Genomic DNA, 20,769 nt, shown 5'->3' with positions numbered 1-20,769 from the left:
GGTTTCCCTTAGCGCCTTTGGGGTTTTCACCTTTCAATAGGGCGCTTAACTTCATCACCTGCTTTGCGGTAAGGGGAGACCTGCTCCCTTCACATGTGAGCCTTTCTATGGCTTCCCTCACTTGTTTGGTCTTCAGTGATTCCATGTTCCCTTGCTCCCCTGGCCTGTCAAGGGTTGACCTCAGGGTGTTTGTGCTTTGGCCTGAGACAATTAGAATGTTAGGTAGCTCCAATACGCGGTGCTGTCCTACTTTCTCTCCAGCCTTTGGCTGAGCTGGGTGTTCCCCTTTGACTCCTCCTTGCATTTGGGACTTTCTCCCAGGCATTTGTCCTGGGGTGCTGGCAGTCTTCGCTGTTGCTTACTTGGGGTTTCTCCCTTGTTATGAGGCTTCTTGCCTATTCCGGGCATTTCTCCTGTTGGGTCACATGGTTCTCCTGTACCTGTATGCCCAACCGGTGGCATGGCTGTTCATTTCCCACCCTCGGGAACTGTTCTGGGACGTCCCATGGTGCTGTGTCCCCCAATGCCATGCACGAGAAAATTGGATTTTTTTGTACTCGCAGTAAAATCCTTTTCTCGTAGTAGGCATTGCGGGACACAGATCCCTCCCTATGTTTTTTACTTCCGCTTCTCCGGGCTGGTCTCTTGATCTTTCCCGGTACGGGAGTTGTTGGTTCCTTGCCTTTCTTCTCTCTCCTACTGCTTTTGGTACAAACTGATTAGCCTAGTGCCTGTGGAGAGGGTATAGCCCAACGGGGAGGAGCCAACACTTTTTATGTCTAGTGTCGTCTTCTAGTGGTAGTTGGACATATACCCATGGTGCTGTGTCCCTCAATGCCTACTACGAGAAAAGGATTTTACGGTGAGTACAAAAAATCAAATTTTTCCCAGGACTGCATGCTATTATAATGATTTATAATGCTGTGTGACTCTGACCAACCTTGCATCTACTCAATTATACTGATGGTATTATGTTAGTATGATTCCGTAGATGCAATGTTAGGCAGAGACACGCAGCATTATAAATCATTATGATGCCATGCTATCTGGTGAAATGAGCAGTGTCAATAACAGGGAACCATGCTCACACATGGAGCACGTTTTCCGCACTGGACTCTAAGGCATAAGGCATCTTTCACACGAGCGAGATTTCCGCGCGGGTGCAATGTGTGAGGTGAACGCATTGCACCCGCACTGAATCCGGACCCATTCATTTCTATGGGGCTGTGCACATGAGCGGTGATTTTCACGCATCACTTGTGCGTTGCGTGTAAATTGCAGCATGCTCTATTTTGTGTGTTTTTCACGCAACGCAGGCCCCATAGAAGTGAATGGGGTTGCGTGAAAATCGCAAGCATCCGCAAGCAAGTGCGGATGCGGTGCGATTTTCACGCATAGTTGCTAGGAGATGATCGGGATGGGGACCCGATCATTATTATTTTCCCTTATAACATGGTTATAAGGGAAGATAATAGCATTCTTAATACAGAATGCATAGTAAAATAGGGCTGGAGGGATTCAAATTTTTTTTTTTTTAACTCACCTCATCCATTTGTTCGCGCAGCCGGCATCTCTTCTGTCGTCTTCTTTGCTGTCCAGGAGGAAAAGGACCTGTGGTGACGGCACTGCGCTCATCACATGGTCCATCACCATGGTGATGGACCATGTGATGGACCATGTGATGAGCGCAGTGACGTCACCAAAGGTCCTCAAAGAAGAAAGAAGACGAGCCAGGCTGTGCAAACAAGTGGAGGAGGGGAAATAAATTATTATTATTTTAACCCCTCCAGCCCTATTTTACTAAACATTCTGTATTAAGAATGCTATTATTTTCCCTTATAACCATGTTATAAGGGAAAATAATAAAATCTACACAACACCTAACCCAAACCTGAACTTCTGTACCAAACCTGTCACTTTTTGTGACGCGCGTGCAAGACGCATTAAAATGTTTTGCACTCGCGCCGAAAAATTTCGCATTTTCCCGCGACGCACCCGCTTCTTATCCGGCCAAAATCCATGACGCCCGTGTGAAAGAGGCCTAAGGGTTAGATCCAAGAAGTGAGGGAGAAGGTAAGCAAAGCTTTGTCAGGTGGAGGCAATATTGAGGCACACATTTGTGTAAGGTTGCTAAAATGGATTTGGTGGGTTGGAGATTTGTGTGAGGAATGTATAGGTTCCTAGTAAATGACTGAAAACGAACAATGTGACAATGCCAGAATTTTTTTTTAAGTAAACACTACTTCCTGTAGAATGACCTCTAGCAGGGAATCTTAAAAACTCTAAATGTATTTGCTTAAACTTTAATGCACTTTAAAAAGCAACTCCAATAAAGACATCTGAATGCGTCTCCACCACTCGCTCTCCTTTGTGGATCCTGAAGTCATAGAGCTTATGGTAGCCAATTCAGAAATCTCCATACTGATGTAGCCTGCATAAAACACTTTGATACCAGCTTCTTACATTACACAGGTCAGTGGACTGGCAAATGAACAGCATCAGCCTGTTGGTTCTCAGCTGCCATCTGTATCTACCGTTTGCCAAGTATGTAACAAGCCTAAGGGCAATGTCACGACACGGGAGAAACAAAGAGGGCGGCCGTCCAGTAAACTATTCACCCAAATAGAGCAAAAGTACTACAATCAACTGATAGAAAGGCCTATACCAGAAAGTAAGTTATTGGTTTAGTGAGCTATGGCTACAGTAGTGGAAATGACTTTGGTTAAATAATGTTTTATATAATAGAGTATTGAACTAGCTTAGACATGCGGTGGTTACGGGTAAGTGTTTCACCCATATGTGTTGGAATGGATCCTCTCTGCTGAAGGCAGGAGCACACACAGATCTCACAGGGCCCCGTAGCAAAACTTAGTATGGGCTCCCCTGCCTGAACCAGTTTTTTAGTACGTGTGTGTCAATCACTCCCAGGCAATGCAGAACGCAAAGCACAGCTCCCTAGAGTTCCAACATGTCGGAAGAAATATTAAATAACAATGAAAAAAGTTTTTTTTCTTTTCTGAAAAGCATATTGGCATATACCGGTACACATTGATAAATCTCCCTCATACAAATCATTGCCTCCCTTCAGGTAATATATTACTAAACTAGCTGCCTGCAGCCACCAGTAGAGGAGCTCAGTGCATAGGAATTTATACAGTTACCATTGACTGAAGTGAAGCTGTAGTAATCGCTTTGCATTCAGCCCCCCCCCCCCCTTCCCAGTGGCAACTGCATGAAAATAGTGTTTTAATAACGGGAGCAGAAGTAGGAGTTCAGCACCAGGTTCAGAGTTTTTTTGTAACCCACCCCTGATGTATACTTCACCATGACTTTCTATGTCCTTTTACCTGTTTTGGAGAGCTCCTTGGTTTTCATGGCGCTTGCTCAGTAGAGTTACAGACTTGGGTGCCTTTCAGAACAGGCGTATTTTTATACTCTCATCTTGTGACAGGTCATGTGACAGTTTGAATGCAAAAGGGGTGTTTAGTACCAAAAGGGTGGACACACATGCACTCATGACTTTCAATGTTTATTTAAAACAAGGAATTTTTTTCATTCCACTGTAAGAATTTGAATTATTTTGTCAGGTCCTTTACAAAAAAATCAAAATAAAAATCTGTTTTAATTCCAGATCGGAATGTAACAAAACATCGGAGAATACTCTTGCATGTTCTGTTTTAGTAGTATTTGATAAGATATTTCTGAATTAAAATTACCTGATCAGTTCTATGTGCTTTTCTGAAAATACAGATATGAAAAATGCTTGGTGGTGGATAAAGGACCCAGTTGTGCTGGAATCCTTGCTGAGAGCTCTTCATCCACGAGGTATACGTGAAAAATCCTTGCACAAACCTCTCACAAAGCATCTTGCGCACCTCAAGGAGATGTGCACGAGGCCAATCACTGGTAAGAGGTTTTTTGTTATTTTTTTTTTATTTTTTTTATTTAAAAATATGAAATAGTTTCTGTGCATTATGAATGTGTACTTTGATGACAAAGTGGTGGTTGTGCTAACTTGTATTTGTACCATGTGTCTGTGCACCTAGATGCACTCTTTCAGTTCAAACCCACTGAAGGTCACCCTGTGAGCCAAGAAACACTGGACAAATGGTCAGTTGAGCAGCGGACATTCCAGGTGGATATCTCTGTTCTACAGCGGGTGGAAGACTTGGAACAGAGGGTCATGATGTCAGATTTGCAGCTGCGGGTCAGTCCCATCTACCATTCGTTTTCTTCTCTAATTTACTGAGCTTGTTTTATTTCAGATGAGCATGGTCAGACTAGTCTCGCAGGTTGTAGAAAACAATGTCTCTGATGGTTTTAAAGGGAACCTGTCACCGGGATTTTGGGTAAGCTAGGGTGTGCTAGCGGCCATCTAGTAACCCATGTCCTCAGCTCTATACACAAAATCCTGATGACAGGTTCCCTTTAAAGCAACTCTCCAGGGGCACCCCCTTACTAAGGTTTATTTGCCTCTACACATTCAAAGGGGAGGAAGAGAGCAGCAGCCTCAATATTGAGACAGGAGGTGTCTCCGACTACCTCGTAGACACTGTAGACGCTGTAGCTAAGCTGTAGTCACAGATCGTAGATCTACTCTAGTGGAACTGAGCGAAAAATTTGCCAAGGAGCAAAATAAATAGATAGTCGGCGCTTGTATGTAGTGACATATATGTATTGCTTTTGATCTCCTGACTGGACATTCATAACCTTCCTTAGCCTTCACATATTTTACAGGGCTGGACCCCTCCTGGGTTGGACTCTATTCGGAGTGACCTAAAATACTATGAGCACAAAGTGGAAGCATCAGATGATATTTTAGCAAAAGTGAAAAGAGAAGGCCGAGCACACAGGGAGCCAGATAATCCATTAGACATAGCTGTGCTGCGGCTTCTGGATCTGGAACAGAATGTGGAAAGAAGATACCTGAAGGAACCACTGTGGATATTGAGCGAGGTGCAGCATGAGAAGATTGTCATCACTGACCCAGAGACCTCATCTACCACTGAAACGTAAGAGCAGGAATCCTATTGTCTCCAAATTTTTCCTTTTCACTTAACATATAAATAATGTACCGAATCTGTACAACTTCTTTCCGTCTGTGGCAGTCAGTACAGCATTACATCGCGTCTTCGTTTGTGGCACCAAACAGTGGATCGATGCCGGAGTTCGGCTCAGCTCTCCCTCTGTCTGCAGCAGCTTGAGAAGTCTTTAGCTTGGGAGCGTTCCGTTAATAAAGTGGTAAGAGAGCGAGGGCACCCCTACAGTTACTGTTTAATGTCTTGTACTATATGGTTTAATGAACTCTATCATTCTTACAGACTTGCCTTTATTGTCGAAAAGGTGACAATGATGACTGCTTGCTGCTGTGTGATAGTTGTGATCGCGGCTGCCACACCTATTGCCATCGACCTCCGATAACAGACATTCCAGAAGGAGACTGGTTTTGTCCCAACTGTATCTCTTTGGTAAGTGATTTGCATATTCACCATGGAGGCATACCACGTGGCTGCTATAGGTCTTGGGGGGAGGGGGGCCTGGCACTGAACTTTTGTTCCCAACATAAATCCATTGCATTTTCTGGCAGCCACCACTAGGGTAAGCTTAGAGCACAGAGATTTTTACAGCTTCCATTAAGTTCAATGGAAACTGAATACCTATCTACTGAGCTCCCCCTACTGGTGGCTGCAGTCAAACAATTTCTCGTTAATGGCATTGGGGGACAAATTACCATGGGTATATGCCCGGCTACCACTAGGAGGCACTAGACATCAAAAAGATTCATCATGTATTATATAAAGGGAAGCAGAGGATTTTGAGTTGTTTGGGCAAGATTTATCCATGTATTTTTCTCGTGCATGGCATTGGGGGACACAGCACCATGGGTATATGTCCAACTACCACTAGGAGGCGACACTAGACATAAAAAGTGTTGGCTCCTCCCCGTTGGGCTATACCCTCTCCACAGACACTAGGCAGCTCAGTTTTGTTCTAGTGTCCATAGGAGGCAGACCTGACCTGCTTTTTTGTGCAGGTCATCCTGCTACTTTTTTATTTTATTTTTTCTTTCTTTCTCTGCAGGTTTCGGCCTGCGGCAGGGGTGGCTCCATCGTGTTCCACTTTAGTTGCCCCCCTGCGGGCGCGTACTCAGGTACCTGGCAGCCACCCAGTCCCCAAATCTGCTTCCGCAGTGGAATTCCGGCAGTCCCACGGTTCCCGTGTTGAGTCCGCCGAGGGGGTGGTTACTGCTGCGACTGAAGACGTCTGAGGGTGAGTATGTTAGATTAGGGATCCCACCCTCCTTCCCGGGCCTGGACGCGTTCCCCCCTCATGTTCCCTACCCGGATACATGATACAGCTTTTATTGCTGTGTGGGACAATACCTTGCCTCTGATAAGCTGCCTTGCCTCTGCTACATAGCTTGTGGGTTTTTTCTCTCAGCTGTATCCTGGCCCCTGAAACCCCTGGCCTTCCGTTTTTTTCTCTCCCTGGGGGTCTCTTCCTCAGCTCTCTCCCCCACCTGGCCCCCGTTCGTCGCGGCATTTCTGGGGCACTATCGCGGTCGCGGCCGTTCGCTCCCGGCCGCGCTCCATTACTTTAGTCCCCGGCTTTTCGGGCCTACTAGGCCGCAACTCCCCGCCCCCTTTCTTCTCTTCCCGGGCTTACTCCGTCTCCTCCCCTCCGTGGGGGGAGCCTGGGAGGGGCCTCTTCTGCCTGCCAAGCCGGCCCCAGGTTCTCTGCTCTCTCTCTGAGGGGCGGTTCTTTCTCCGGCTGTCGGCTCCTTCTTTCTCCGGTCGCCGGCTCCTGCTATCTCCGGTCGCCAGCTTCTGCGCTGGGTGCGCTGCATAACTCCTGGGGTCCGGTAGGCAGCCTCTGGCTGAATTGCTCCACAGGCCCCTTCCCTCTCTCCCCTCTCTATTGCTGCATTCTCCTGCAGCCCTGCCACCTGCATGAGGTTTCCTGCCTACTATATAGCTGCTGCAGCACCTCTTGGAAACTGTTGTTTCCGGGGTTAGATAGGTCAGCACTGCTGCTCTATGGGGCCTCCTCTCCCAGCCTCCGTATCGGATCGCCACGATTTTCGTGCGTCCGTTGTCTACGGAGGTTTCCACGTGGTAGGCCCCCCCCCCCCCCCCCCGCGCGCGAATGGGCTCTCTCCATGGCGATCCTTCAGTCCCTGGCGGATTCGCTGGAGCGCTACCTACAAATTGCGGTCTCCTTCCCCCCTGAGCCACGCGCACGCTAAGATACAGGGTCACGCAAGGAGTAGCCCATGGACCACCCTTGGGTGGTCTCAACTAGCTTCCACCCCTCCCCAGCATCCTCGGGTCCCCCAGGACAGGCCGGAGGCTGGTGACGAAGCCTTCTCTGTCAGTTGCCTCTGGGGACACCTCTGCACCGATTCCCTCGGAACAGAGCATCAGGCGGTCTTCCACCGTGCAGAATCCCTCTGCGTGGTCAAGTCAAACGTGCATGGTGGTACCTACCCTACCAGGTTTGGTGCCCCTCTAGTGGACTTTCAGATGGCGCCCTCCTGCCTGCACAGGTAATTACCGCACAGGTAAGGCAGCCGTCACCGTGCTTAGCAACTGGGACACCTACGCGGTGTCTCTGGTATGTACGCCCTCGTAGGCTGTGCACGACAGACCTTCCTGGCCCCTATCCAGGGGCTATGTTTTAGGCAAGCTGATAATTCAGGCAAACGCCACTTGTAGGGTTGGCTCCCCTTCTCGGCCTCTAAAGGTTCTTTTGTAATGCCTGTACCAGAGAATACAGGCCGGCTTCTATGCCGTGGCGATTACATCTGTCTGTTTCCAGCTGCCTTGTTACTTTCATAGGTAGAGTTCCTGCTGACTGGTTAGGTGTTCCATGCGGCACTATTTCCCCCTGCCGGGCGAGATACACAGGCCGCCTTCAATTGCCGTAGCAATTGCACCTGTCTGTTTCCAGCCACCTTGCTCCCTTCATGGGTAGAGTCCCTACACCATCTCCTGATGCTGTATCCAGTATCCCTGGCGGGCTCTATTGTTCTGTGCGGCACTATTTCTCCCTTCCCGGCGAGATATAGAGGCCACTCTCAATTGCTGTGCAATTGCCTCTGTTTGGTTCTAGTGGGCACCAGGCTGCCACCTTGTGCCCTTCATTTTTATTTAACCTTTCTATCTCCAGGAGCTGTTGCCGTTGCTTCTGTCTGGCCTTATGGTGTACCTTGCGGCACTATTTCTCCCTTACTGGACGAGATATTGAGGCCACTTTGTAGTGCCGTTGCCACTGCAACCTCATCTAGAGTGCACCAAACAGCCATCTTACTCCCTTCTTAGGTGAGTTCCTGCACCGTCTCTGCTGCAGCCGTTACACCTGTCGGGCTCTATGGTGTGCCATGCGGCCCTATTTCCCTCTTTTTAGGTGAAATAGAGGGCATTCTTCAGTTGCCATTGCACTTACCTTGTTGTGGTGTGCACCTGTCGTTCCTTGTGGTACCGTGTGGCCCTATTTTTCCCTTCCCGAGCGAAATATAGGTGCCATAGCTAACGTGGCAGCCGTTACACTTCTCTGGTCCTAGGGTGCTCCATGTGGACCCTTCGCTCTAATCTTAGACCTAGTACCTCGGCCATCTCCAGATGCTGTACCCATTGCACCGGTCTGGTCGTATCTCTGCACTACACAGCCTCATGTCTACCTTACAGGTTGAGGACCTGTACCCTCCAAATGCGGTCGCATTCCTGGATGCTGTGGTTTTGTTTCCACCCTCCTTAGTGTGCATCATGCAGCCACTTTACCTCGGTTTTGGGCGTGTATTTTTAGTACCCACGTGCTGGGCCCTATGGTGCAATCTGTGGCCCATACATTTTCTGTATTACTGGGTGCTTCCTTCCCCGGGCTCTACTCTGTGCTGCGGATGTTGGTTACTTCCCTTTTCGGCATCCTGGTTCAGCACGAATATGGTAGCCATATCTGGCAGGGGTGGGCCAGCCCAACCTCCTCCTTGTCGGTCTATTTCTACTTCTGGTGTACCCAGTATATGACTGATCTGTTCTGATCTGGTGGGTGGGTGGTCCACATACCACCACGCTCCCTACACCATGGCCTGGTGGTTGTTGGTTTTTGTGCTAGGGTTGCTATTGCCATCCTTATCAAATACTACTTTCGGCTGCACTCCGCGTTCCACATATTATAAAGGAGTATCCGCGCTGTTTTCTATTACAGGGCGGACCATTCCTCGTGGAGTACAGTGATCTCCACTGGATCTTCTCCTTGTTGGGATACGTAGCTTGCTGAGCTCCGGCCGCTGCGGTAGTTTTTCGGCCATCACTTGATGTCCTCCGCCACACGGAATCCTCCTGGGGTCAGCGACATTTCCTCGCTGGACGTCCTCCCTGATGAGTCAGGGACAGAACCACTGAGCGTCACACACCTGCCTGGTAGGTGAATTTTCTGCTGATTGCTCTGACATAGGACAGGGTTCCGTAGTTCCTTCTGGGTCCGGGTTTTCCCTTATATCTATGCTTAGTTGTACTATCTAACAGAGGGCAGTCCTTTGGGACCTTGCTATTGTCCTCGCCCATCTGGTACTCTCTCCCCCTGGGAGCCTTCTGTATGTCGGTCGCAGCTGGTTTCTACATTTCGTGTAGTCACCCCCGCTTCTTTTATAGCGACTTCACCATTCCTTATGCATATGGGCGTCTGTTGTTTTAGTGGTACAACCCAAGCCGCTGTATTTGCCCTCCCCGGGACAATGTATGCTGATTGCTAGCCACTATTCTTGGAATGGCTAGTTGTCCATGGCCAATTCCTTCCCACAGGGTGGTTCTTTTCATTTTTTCTTGGATATTCTGGTTTTTGTTGTCCTCTGGTGGTTCAGTTCCTGGTTCCTTGTGAGCCCATTGCGGGTAACTCCTTTCTGGAGTCCCTGTCCCCTTTCATTTGATCACACAGATTCTGTAGGATTATCGTTGTTTGGGAGGGGCCTGGGTTGATTGTTCCCCTTGCGGGTTCCAATAGCCTTTTGGACCTCATGGGGTTCATGTCTGTCTTCCCATCCTCCCACTTCAAGTACCTGGTGTTGAGTGGTTTATTGCTACGGTTTGCATTTCCACCTTATGGTATCCTTCGGGAGGGACTCCTCCTGTTTGTAGAGCCTTCCTCCTTAGACTTTTGGGAGTACTCTCCTTCTCCTCCCATGTCTCTCAGTCCAGTGTGTCCCTGCTGAGATTTCCTTGCCCTGCATTTCCCTGATACTTCATTTGGCCGGAGTTTTCTCCGGTCTTGCGCTTCTCAGCGATTATTTTATTTCAGGGGCTCGTTCCTCGTCTCCTGGTTTTAGAATGCAGGTCTTCTCTTATTTTTTTCTTTTCACCTGGCCTTTACTTCCTACCCCCTCCCTTTCCAGGGGTTGGCGGTTTCCCTTAGCGCCTTTGGGAGTTTTCTCTTTCCAATTGGACGTTTATCTTCATCACCTGCTTCGCGGTGGGGGGGGGGGGGGGGGGGGAGTCCTGCTCCCTTCATATGTGAGCCTTGCTATGGCTTCCCTCTCTCCAGTGTGCCCCTGCTGAGATTTCCTGGGCTTGCATCTGGTTCCCTTCTTCCCTGATAATGAGTTTCGCCAGAGTTTCTCCGGTCTTGCGCTTCTCAGCGATATTTTGTTTTCAGAGGCTCGTTCCTCGTCTCCTGGTTGGGGATGCAGGTCTTGTCTTTTCTCTTTTCCTGGTTTTTACCTACAACCCCCTCCCCTTCCAGGGGTTGGCGGTTTCCCTTAGCGCCTTTAGGATCTTTTCCTTTCAATAGGGCGCTTAGTTTTTTCACCTGCTTTGCGGTGAGAGGAGACCTGCTCCACTCACATGTGAGCCTTGCTATAGCTTCACTCTCTCGTTTGGCCTTCAGTGGTTCCAATTTCCCTTGCTCCCCTGGCCCTTCAGGGGTTGACCTCAGGGTGTTTGTGCTTTCGCCTGAGACAATTGGGATGTTGGGTAGATCCGATACGCGATGCTGTCCTACTTTCACTCCAGCCTTCGGCTGAGCTGGGTGTTCCTTGCCTTCTTCTTGCATTTGGGACCTTCTCCCAGGCATTTGTCCTGGGGTGCTGGCAGTCGTCACTGTGGCCTCCTTGGAGTTTCTCCCTTGTTATGAGGCGTCCTGCCTATTCCGTGCTTTTCTCCTGTTGGGTCACATGGTTCTCCCGCACCTGTATGCCCACAGGTGGCATGGTTGTTCTTCCCACCCTCGGGGACTGCTTTGGGACGTCCCATGGTGCTGTGTCCCCCAATGCCATGCACGAGAAAATTGGATTTTTTGTACTCACCGTAAAATCCTTTTCTCGTAGTAGGCATTGGGGGACACAGATCCCTCCCTATGTTGTTTTACTTCAGCTTCTCCGGGCTGGTCTCTTGATCTTTCCTGGTACGGGAGTTGTTGGTTCCTTGCCTTTCTTCTCTCTCCTACTGCTTTTGGTACAAACTGAGCTGCCTAGTGTCTGTGGAGAGGGTATAGCCCAACGGGGAGGAGCCAACACTTTTTATGTCTAGTGTCGCCTCCTAGTGGTAGTTGGACATATACCCATGGTGCTGTGTCCCCCAATGCCTACTACGAGAAAAGGATTTTACGGTGAGTACAAAAAATCCAATTATGCCAGTTGTCTGGTGTAAATACTTTGAGAAATAAGTTGTTCAGAAAGAGTTCCATATTTAGGAAGAACCTGTTCCATTTTTCCCCCCCGAGAAGTAGAAGTAGATGTATAAGTCAGGTTAAGTGGGTGAGGCAGAGTGCAAGGCAGAATCCGCTGCAGAAATTACCTGCTGCACCTTGCTTTAGCGCAAAGCTGTTAAGTCACATGACTGACAGCAGAGTGAAGCAACACTGCTGTCTGTTACCCAGGGCAACCAGTAAAGCATGTATGCATATGAAAGGCGTAAATGTAATTAATATCTGTACAAAAAAGTGTTTTGCTTGCAAGTTGAAATTTCGTTTTTACTGTTTTTGTGTAACTAAATATCATGTTTTTTTTTTAGCAAGGAGAAAGCGAGTATCTACGACCCGGTGGCTCCTCAAAAAGAGCCAAAAAAAGTGTGCAACGATATCAAGATAACAGTCCCTTGAAGCAGTCTCGTAGAAAAGAGCCATCGACAGTCTCTCAACCTTCTCCAGCAGAAGCATCACTAGCAAAACGGAAACGAATTGGAACGCGAAGCCAGTGCCCTGATTTAACATTCTGCGAGTAAGTCACAGAGCTACTCTCGATCGTATCATCATGATGGACCTCAGAAAACCATTTTGCTCTGATACCATCAGTCAGTCATATTGATGAGGTGTTCAGGAGTTTGAGTTTCTACTAATGTCTAGAAAAATTGGTGGGGTAGTAGTATGGGTCGTATTGTAGAGCTCACTGACTTTAAACTTGGCATTGGCTAAGGATGCCACCTTCGCCACAAGTCAGTTTGTGAAAATTCTGTTCTGCTAGAGCTGCTCGTGTTAGCTGTAAGTGCTATTATTGTGAAGTGGAAGTGTCTAGAACAGTGGTGGTGAACCTATGGCACGAGTGCCGGAGGGGGCACCCAGAGTCTTCTCAGAGTCTCACTCCCTGGAAAAAGTCTATGGAGTACCAATATGCTGTAGACTTCTCCGGCCATTCATCAGCGCAGGGCGCGCTGTGAACAGCGCACTGAATGCAGGCAGGGTATTATAGCTAAATGATAAAGTACATGGAAGATATACTATACTGGACTGTGGTATTCAGGTTACATTGCTGTGTTGGCACTTTGCGATAAATAAGTGGGTTGTAGGGTTGCAGTTTGGGCACTCGGTCTCTAAAAGGTTCACCATCACTGGTCTAGAATAACAGCTCAGCCATAAAGGGTTGACCACTCTCTCCAAACCTCTTGTGGAAGTAGCATCGGCACAAGTGCAAGATCACCCTGTGCAATTCTAGTCATTGGCTGGAGTTGTATAAAGCACACCTCTACTGGACCAGAGCGCTGAAAGTGTGTGGTGAATCACATTTCAGTGGTAGTTTTTGCTATTGGTATATCGTGCCTACTGTATAATTTTGTGGAGGAGGGGTTAATAGCCTGGGGCTTTTATTCAGGGTTTTGGCGAGGTCCCTTACTTTCAGTCAAGGGTAATGTTCCTTTCACGTAAATGGGACAATGCTACATTCTTCAGCACAGCTACTACTATATGTATAAACGGTGAAGAGGCAGGGGTGTCGAGTTGTTCCCCACTTATATTGATGGCTTTTTATTGTTGCATAAGATACACAAAGACACATTTTAGCCTTTTGTGGTAACACTCTGGAGAAGACCCTTGCCATGTTCATCATTGTACCCTTGTGCACAAGACAGGATCCCTAAAGACATGATTTAATGAGTTTGGTGTGGAGGAACTTGAGTCCTGACCTCAACCCCACTAGACACGTTTGGAATTAATTGGTACACTGACTGCAGGACCTTCTCATCCAACCTCACCAATGCCCAAATTGTCCACATTCCCATAAGCACACTGAAAAGAGGGAGTAGACTGCAGGCCTATGACTAACATGCTCATATAAATGGAATGGTTGGCTTTTATTCTATTTATGACACAGACATGTTCAGAAATCCCAGGGAACATTTATTAACCCCTTTCAAGATGTATACAATTTTGGAAATAATATTTTAGTTTTTTCCAAGGGCCGGAACATTTTTTCTTTTTTTGTAGTTTTGATATTTTAGGGAACATTCAACCTTAACAAAAAAAAGGCAATTCTAGCATTGGTATTACATTTTAATGTCTTTCACCAAGCTTGATAATGTTTAAAATATCAAATATATTTTCATATTTTTACCATTTCTGGATGTGCCATTTTTTCTACTAACTTTTAATATTTTTTTTAATATAATTTTTTTTTTTAAACCTATTTGAAGCTGCGATTGTACTATTCACAGCAATGTGTTCGTATTACTATGAATAGTGATTTTTCCCAGCATTCTATTAAAGGGATTGTGCCAAGTTTATAAGTTAATAACTAGCTGATTGCTAGGGGGCCAACTGCTGGGACCCCCACTGATCCCATTCCCCCATTTTGATGGAGCAGAGGTCGAGCATGCACCCTGCTACTCCATTTATTCTCTCTGGGAGTGTTGAAGATAGCGGAGTGCTTGACTGGCTGGCCTATGGTCCTTCAGAAGGCCCCTTGCTGCCATAGCAACAGATTGGCACCCTGTGGTTCTATTGCACAGGTGCCATTCAGAGGACAGAGGGAGCCCCCTCCCTGTATCTAACTTCCCAGATGCTGCGGTTGGTATTGACCGTAGCATCTCAGGGGCTAAATACTTACCATATCTCTAATCCTGGCCACTGGAGGTAGGTGTCGGCTGTGTAGTACTGCTGATACCCACCTTGTATGGAGCAGGCATGGCCCATGAATCTGCTGCATACAATCCTAACATATCTAGGGCATATGGTTACGTCCAGGTGCGCAAAGGGGTTATGGTAAACTATAATAGAATTATTGGTTACAGTTTGTGCAACGAAAATAGTTATTTTCCAACCATTTGGATGATTTTGGTCAGCCATAGCTAATTGCTAGCCATGCCGTTTCATTTTGTATCATTGATATGCCTCTGTGTCTGCTGACGCTCGTGTGGTATAATCCTTGGCACTTTGAATGCCAGGTGACTTCCATTCTCTATCACCTAAAGAGTACAGTTGTAATGGCAGATAGTAGTGTTGGTGATAGGAAGTAGGAGTCTAATCAAGTATATGTGTCTATTTAGAATCATCTTAATGGAGATGGAGTCACATGACGATGCATGGCCCTTCCTAGAACCTGTGAACCCACGCCTTGTTCCTGGATACAGAAAAATCATCAAAAGCCCTATGGATTTTTCTACTATGCGGAACAAGTTGCTGAATGGAAGGTAAGTCTTCTAGAAGAATGCTCCTGATTGCCTTAAAGCGGTTGGCCTGTGAACTGTTATTACCTTTCCACGTGATTGCAGATAAGTGTATGATCCTTTGGGGTCTGGCAAAAAAATATAGATTTGGTTCTTTTCACATAAACCGCTTTGTTAGGTGAAATTATTACTCAATGCTTATTTAGGATCAGCTGATTTCCCGTTGTATTGGGTTATGTGTGAGATGCATAGCATGCCCCAATCCTTTTATCACATCCTCCGTCTTTCTTGTCTCTAGATATTCCAGCTGTAAAGAATTTGCAGAAGATGCCGAGCTGGTGTTCAGTAATTGCCAACTCTTTAACGAGGATGACTCTGTAGTCGGGAAGGCCGGGCTCGTTCTGAAAAAGTTCTACGAAAGCCGATGGGAGGAATTTAACCAAGAGCAAGAAAACAATTCCCTTTGAGACTAAAGCGCAGAAATTTTTTTTAGCTCAACATTTGTATGTGCATCTCTGCAACACTGAAAAACGGGTTCATCTCTCTTGTTGTCCGTTTATCTTTCAAAGGTGCACACCCCCTCTTTGAAGGAAAATTATGGCAACTTAGGGTTTCATTCACTCGCTTTCTGGTGCCCTTGGGCCCCTTCTTCTAACCCAGTGTGTCTGAATTCCTTCCCTTCCCTCGGTGTCTCTGAGGTGGAATTCTTTCACCAGGGCAGCCTTGCCTCAACTAGAAGTAGCTGTGCTACAAGATTCCTCTGTGCCCAGCTCATCTTGGCTGTATCTTCATTCACATCTCAGTGTTAAGTATGCTTATGTAGACATGCCTACCGAGTGTCCATGTGTACATGAGCCAGTATGTTTCATATCTACTGAACTTGGATAATTCAGCTGAAATATGCACGTTTACATGTATTCCATTCCTACCCTTACATTAGCATAATGTGCAAAATGCATATATTTATACTGTACATGTATACATAGCCAATACCTTCACAGAAAATGGGCACAAACTTACCTTATGATATACATCTTAGTTGTGTGCTTGAGTTGTTCATAAGCTCTCATTTTTTTTTTTTTTTACACTTTCAGCATCTGCTCACTTCAGTCCTGAGGCCGGGTTTTTGACCCTTACATCGGGCACCAGGACCTACTCAATAGCAATAGCGATGTTGTGCATTTTGGTTTGGACCATAGATGAGGTATCTGTTCTATAGCGTGTGGTGTTGTATGGCCAGTATTCAGTGCACTAGCTCTGACAGAACAATAATTTTGTGTGCCCCAGGCTCCAACCAGGTTTTCTTCAATGTGCTGCTTCCTTTGGTTAATCACTGTTTATGTAAGCCATTTTTTGTTCCCATCATCTTTTGGCACTACCTCCTCCCATGCCAGTGGCTTTTTCTTTTTTTTTTTCTTTTTGTGTTATTTGCCCCCTAATGTTTAGACTCAGAGGTACTAGCTATCACCTAGTAGAAGTACCTTTGGTCTTTATAGGCCTTAAGCACTACAGGGTTTCCAGAGGACACTTGCTACACTTCTTTATTTTTTTTGTATTTTCTTCGTTTGACTTTATAATACGTTGTGTAGAATTGATGTGACCTCTCAATTTTTATTTACTTTGTGTATTTATTTATCATGGTGTCTGTTGTATAGCCATTTGCTTTTAGTATTTAATATCTTGACTGTTTGAACATTTTTCAGAGAACCAATCTCCTGAAGACAATTTTTTACGAATAAGTGTTGTAACGGTCTGTTTTATACCTTCACCCTGATGGTGACTATTGCCATTTTTTTACGTTTTAGTTCATTCGTTTCCTCAGAAGAATCGAGTGGTTCATCTTTTGGCTGGAATGTTTCAGAAACTGATCTACAACCATTAATACTCCACTGCTTTACTGAGGTCTCTTGTCTTTCCAGGACCATTGTGTAGATTGAAGGAGAGTATTTCATGTTGCTTCTTCTGTTCATTTCATAAGGTCTGTCCAGAAGGTTATACGTTCTGAGTTATTATGGATCATGGATCCATCCGCTAATCCAGTTCTTTCTATAAATGCTGCAGTGAGTATAGGTATATACATAACACTTGGCATATGTATATAAGTGTAAACCAGAGTAGATTTGTGCGGTCTGGTTCAGTCAGCCCCTTATAATTTATTTTGCATTGAAAGTTCATTTAACTTTTTCATCTTTTCTAGAGACAAATATTCTCCTTCCATAATAGACACTGCAGTGCCAGCACATTTCACCCCATTCCTTTGATCCAAGTTCTGCCTACAAATATAGGGAGAGTGTATCATTCCCCTCCATGCCAGTTTTCTGGTGTAAAAATGTTGCAAACCACGTGTTTGCGACATTTTAAATGCCGTCGCGCCCTCGCTGCTTTACTGAAAAGGAGGGGAGGCGTGAACCACTAGGCCTGGTATATTTATCATATTTTACGCCAGTTTTCTGACTTAAAAGAAGACCTGAAATCTATGCCATTTCTGAGTTGGCATAGATGTCACTTTAGGCACACAGACAGCCGGAGGATGTGCCTAATTTATAACGAGGCCTGTACTTAATCATAAATTAGGCACATCCTCCGGCTCCACAGGGGATGATATAGACCAGCTTAAAATTCTGGTCTATAATAAATACCTCCCCCCCCCCCAGAAATATCTTTGGCTTTGATATCTACACATTTCAGTCTCGTCTTCAGGTTAGTTTTGTATAGCTGATCTTGCACTTTATAAGGGTGATCTTTCCTAGCCGAACGTCACCAAAATCTCATTCACTAGAGGAAGCAAGTCTTAATCCCTTCACATGTGAAAGTCCAAGACTCGCACATGTTGCAATCTTACATCCTTTGGAACTGAACAATGTGGTTGAGTCTTTTTGACTTGCTTTGAGTCCTGCAAGTAATAGGAAAATGAATGGGATAGTGCAGGTGGTATATGGAGCAATACTCAGCTGCAACCAGTGTGTTGCATTGTAAAGCAATAAACTATAATGTCCTATGCACTAAACCCAATAAAATGTCATCTTTTTACATCAAAGAGAAAATGATCCTCTGGAATTTGACACTGGATTATTCTTATTCCCTGTCGTGGGGATTGCGTTTGGTTTAGCTTGTTCCCTCATATATGAAATGTGTTCTGAGGCGGAACTGGGCGAGGGTAGATCTTTAGATGTATGCTGGCACTGCACTCAGATATTTTTATATGCAGGATATTCAAGAGTTTTTTTTTGTTTTTTTTGTTTGTTTTTTTGTATTGAGTAGTAGACAACAGACTTTAAAATGAATTTATAAAATGCAGACATATTTATTTTTCTCTAAATGACCGCCGTATCTTAAGTAATGTTAAAGCCTTTTTTGGTATATTTTCAGTACTTGAGTTTAATGTCTATTTTTATTTTTCTGGGAATTCATGCTACAAGCAGAAATGATCAGGTTAACCTTTAATAAAGCTGTCGTAATATGAAATTTGTAGGTTACATAGCATGTTAGTACTCCTCTAACCAGGCTTTCTCTATACCATGCTTTAAAGTGAATGTCCACCTTTGAATGTCGTATTATTTTTTAGGTCTAAAGGGTCTTTCACATAGGTCAGTTTTCGGATGAAAGGAGTATTGGTTCGGCCTGATCATTACCCCGCATAAAAGGCCAGCCGATCAGCTAACAAAAACAAGCTCATTTGTTGGCTGATCAATTCTTTTATGCTGACATAACAATGATCTTTTGTCGGCAGTACATATGCCTGTGTAAACAGGGTGCACTGCAGACATTAATGTAAACTGATGTGTGCACGAACTATCCCATCATTTATGTGGCCGTTCAAACGGGTAGTTACTTGTGCATGTGAAACTCCTTAAAAGAGCCCTCGCTTCTTGATATCATTGACTGGTGATCATTACCGGGCACGAATCTGCCCATGTGAAAGGACCCCAACATTAAGCTAATGTTGGAACTCCACTTTTAAGGCAAGATATTCATGACCAGTTGCCAGCACCAGAAATAATACCATGGAGCCAGAAGCAGACGCTCAGTCTACTCTGTGTAGTGACTGTGCTAACTTGGTACAGCTCGGCTACCATTCATGGGTGTATTTACTATGCAGTTACCACTAAGCTACTCCTGCTACAGGCAACCAGATTTTTTTCCTGCCACCGTATGGACCTATCAATAAATTAATTGGTAAAAATTTTTGGAGATTTTTAGGTAAAAAAACAGACAATCACTTTAAGGTTGAAGGCAGCCTTTTGTTACAACTTGTGGTGTCAGTCTTTTTTCCCAAGCTGAAACCATCCCGAAAAGACATGGAATCAGTTTTAGTAGGAATTATTGTCCTATATGTCAATAGTTACATGGCAGCACTCTTATGAGTTTGGGTTCGTCCCCAAGCATCCAATGTTTTGCTTTACCATCATGGCCGCTTTTAAGCCCTCCTCTTCCTGATGAACACATTATTTTATTACAAGCCCAATAATCATTGGCAAATGTGGGTATTTTTATTCTTGCTGTGCATGGACCCTTTTTATCAACTTGACTGTCTGATACCGCACCTGAGCTCTGTCTGCTCTCTTTAATAATCCAGTTTGTACGCTTGTGAGACGGATGCCCCAACGTTTCAGTGCAGTGTGTGTTTTTACAATTATGAGGGTTGCTGTGTTTAAGACACAGGCCACATTGACGGAAGGTATATGTATCAAAACTGGTAGCAGACATATACCCAAAATATGCTCAACAACATAATTCAAATTCAGAATAGGATAAACACAGGTTTAGTCGTTGCGACACTGAATGAGAGTATGAGTGTGGATCGTCTACCAGTGCGCTAAGCATCTCTGTATGACTGCATTCCACTTCAAGGCCAGTCCTGCAGATTATAAGGTGCTTGGACCCACACCAGGATTTACCCCACCAGCTCTCACATCCTCCTATATTATTTTTTATATATATGTAACCAAACTGTGTTATAGTGACTTTTGATAAATGTACAGTTTTTCTGTGAATTTAAAATTATTTCTTTCTATATTTTTAGGACCAATCTCGTTTTTAAGAAATGAAACAAAAAAAAAAAATTTAGAACTTCACGTTGTTGCACATGTGCTGTAGTGTGCCCTTTAGCAGCTGAAATGAAATAAAAATGTCATAGAAATAAATTTCTACCTGTGTTTTCTTTTATACCTCGAAACAACGCAAGCACGAACTCTGAATCGGTTTATAACATGTTTCTATGTATTGTGAAACCATGTCCTATAGGTGCCATGTCTGATATTTTCTTTTCCTTGAGCTTGAGGCAGCACCACTGGGCTTTGGATTCCAAACCAAGAAAGGGTAGAGCCTACTAAAAGCCAGCAAGCAAACAAATGGCCACAAAAATCATTTATTGGTTGAGGTTTTGCTGCCTTGGACTCAAGGAAAAGAAAATTTCAGGAAAGCAAATTTTCCTGTCTCATAGTCCACGGCAATACTTGGATTTAGAAAACTTGAGATAGGGAAGAATTCTTGCAAGACTGCATTGATGATTATTCTGCCAAAGGTCTAACACTCAGAAGATGGGATATCCAGCTTGCAGTGCTTCTAAAAGCTACGTGCGAAGACCCATGATGCTGTCTGCCAAATATATTGAAAAGGGACCAACAATTTTTGCCGAGGCAGCCATGTATGAGCATGGACAAGATTAGGAATTGGGATGCTTTCTAACAAACAGTAAAATGAAATAAAACTCTTTGGTCCCCTACTGTAGCTAAGGAGGCTATACTAGCTGCTTTGCCCTTTCTGGCCTGTAAGGGTTTGACGAACAGTCTGTCAATTTGCCTAAAAGGTAAAGATCTCTCCAGGCAAATGCACATAGCTCTTTTAGTATCAAGTGGAAGAATGCCCAGTCTGTTTGTCATGAATCTCATGATAACCAATG

At 45.2% G+C, this 20,769-nt stretch overlaps 1 protein-coding gene across 5 annotated transcripts in view; it reads left to right on the top strand.

Annotated features, from left to right (window-relative positions):
* Positions 1-20,011, top strand: part of BAZ2A (bromodomain adjacent to zinc finger domain 2A) — a 100,552-nt gene extending 80,541 nt beyond the window's left edge. For 2 of the 5 annotated variants that reach the window (XM_040425622.1, XM_040425621.1), the window contains exons 21-29: positions 2,473-2,671; positions 3,751-3,906; positions 4,047-4,207; positions 4,720-5,012; positions 5,109-5,241; positions 5,322-5,468; positions 12,006-12,211; positions 14,748-14,891; positions 15,166-20,011. In XM_040425622.1, coding sequence (XP_040281556.1) covers positions 2,473-2,671; positions 3,751-3,906; positions 4,047-4,207; positions 4,720-5,012; positions 5,109-5,241; positions 5,322-5,468; positions 12,006-12,211; positions 14,748-14,891; positions 15,166-15,334 — 1,608 coding nt within the window. In that variant the 3' untranslated portion in view covers positions 15,335-20,011. Of the gene's footprint in view, positions 1-2,472; positions 2,672-3,750; positions 3,907-4,046; positions 4,208-4,719; positions 5,013-5,108; positions 5,242-5,321; positions 5,469-12,005; positions 12,212-14,747; positions 14,892-15,165 lie in introns of those variants that run through there. The other 3 variants (XM_040425626.1, XM_040425623.1, XM_040425624.1) reach the window with 3 other exon arrangements.
* Positions 20,012-20,769: the final 758 nt, after the last annotated feature.

The sequence above is a fragment of the Bufo bufo genome, chromosome 3, assembly GCF_905171765.1.
Source record: "Bufo bufo chromosome 3, aBufBuf1.1, whole genome shotgun sequence".
In the NCBI taxonomy this organism is placed as follows: Eukaryota; Metazoa; Chordata; class Amphibia; order Anura; family Bufonidae; genus Bufo; species Bufo bufo.
The sequence above is the reverse complement of the archived record's forward strand: the minus strand, read 5'-3'. Positions and strand labels throughout refer to the sequence as shown.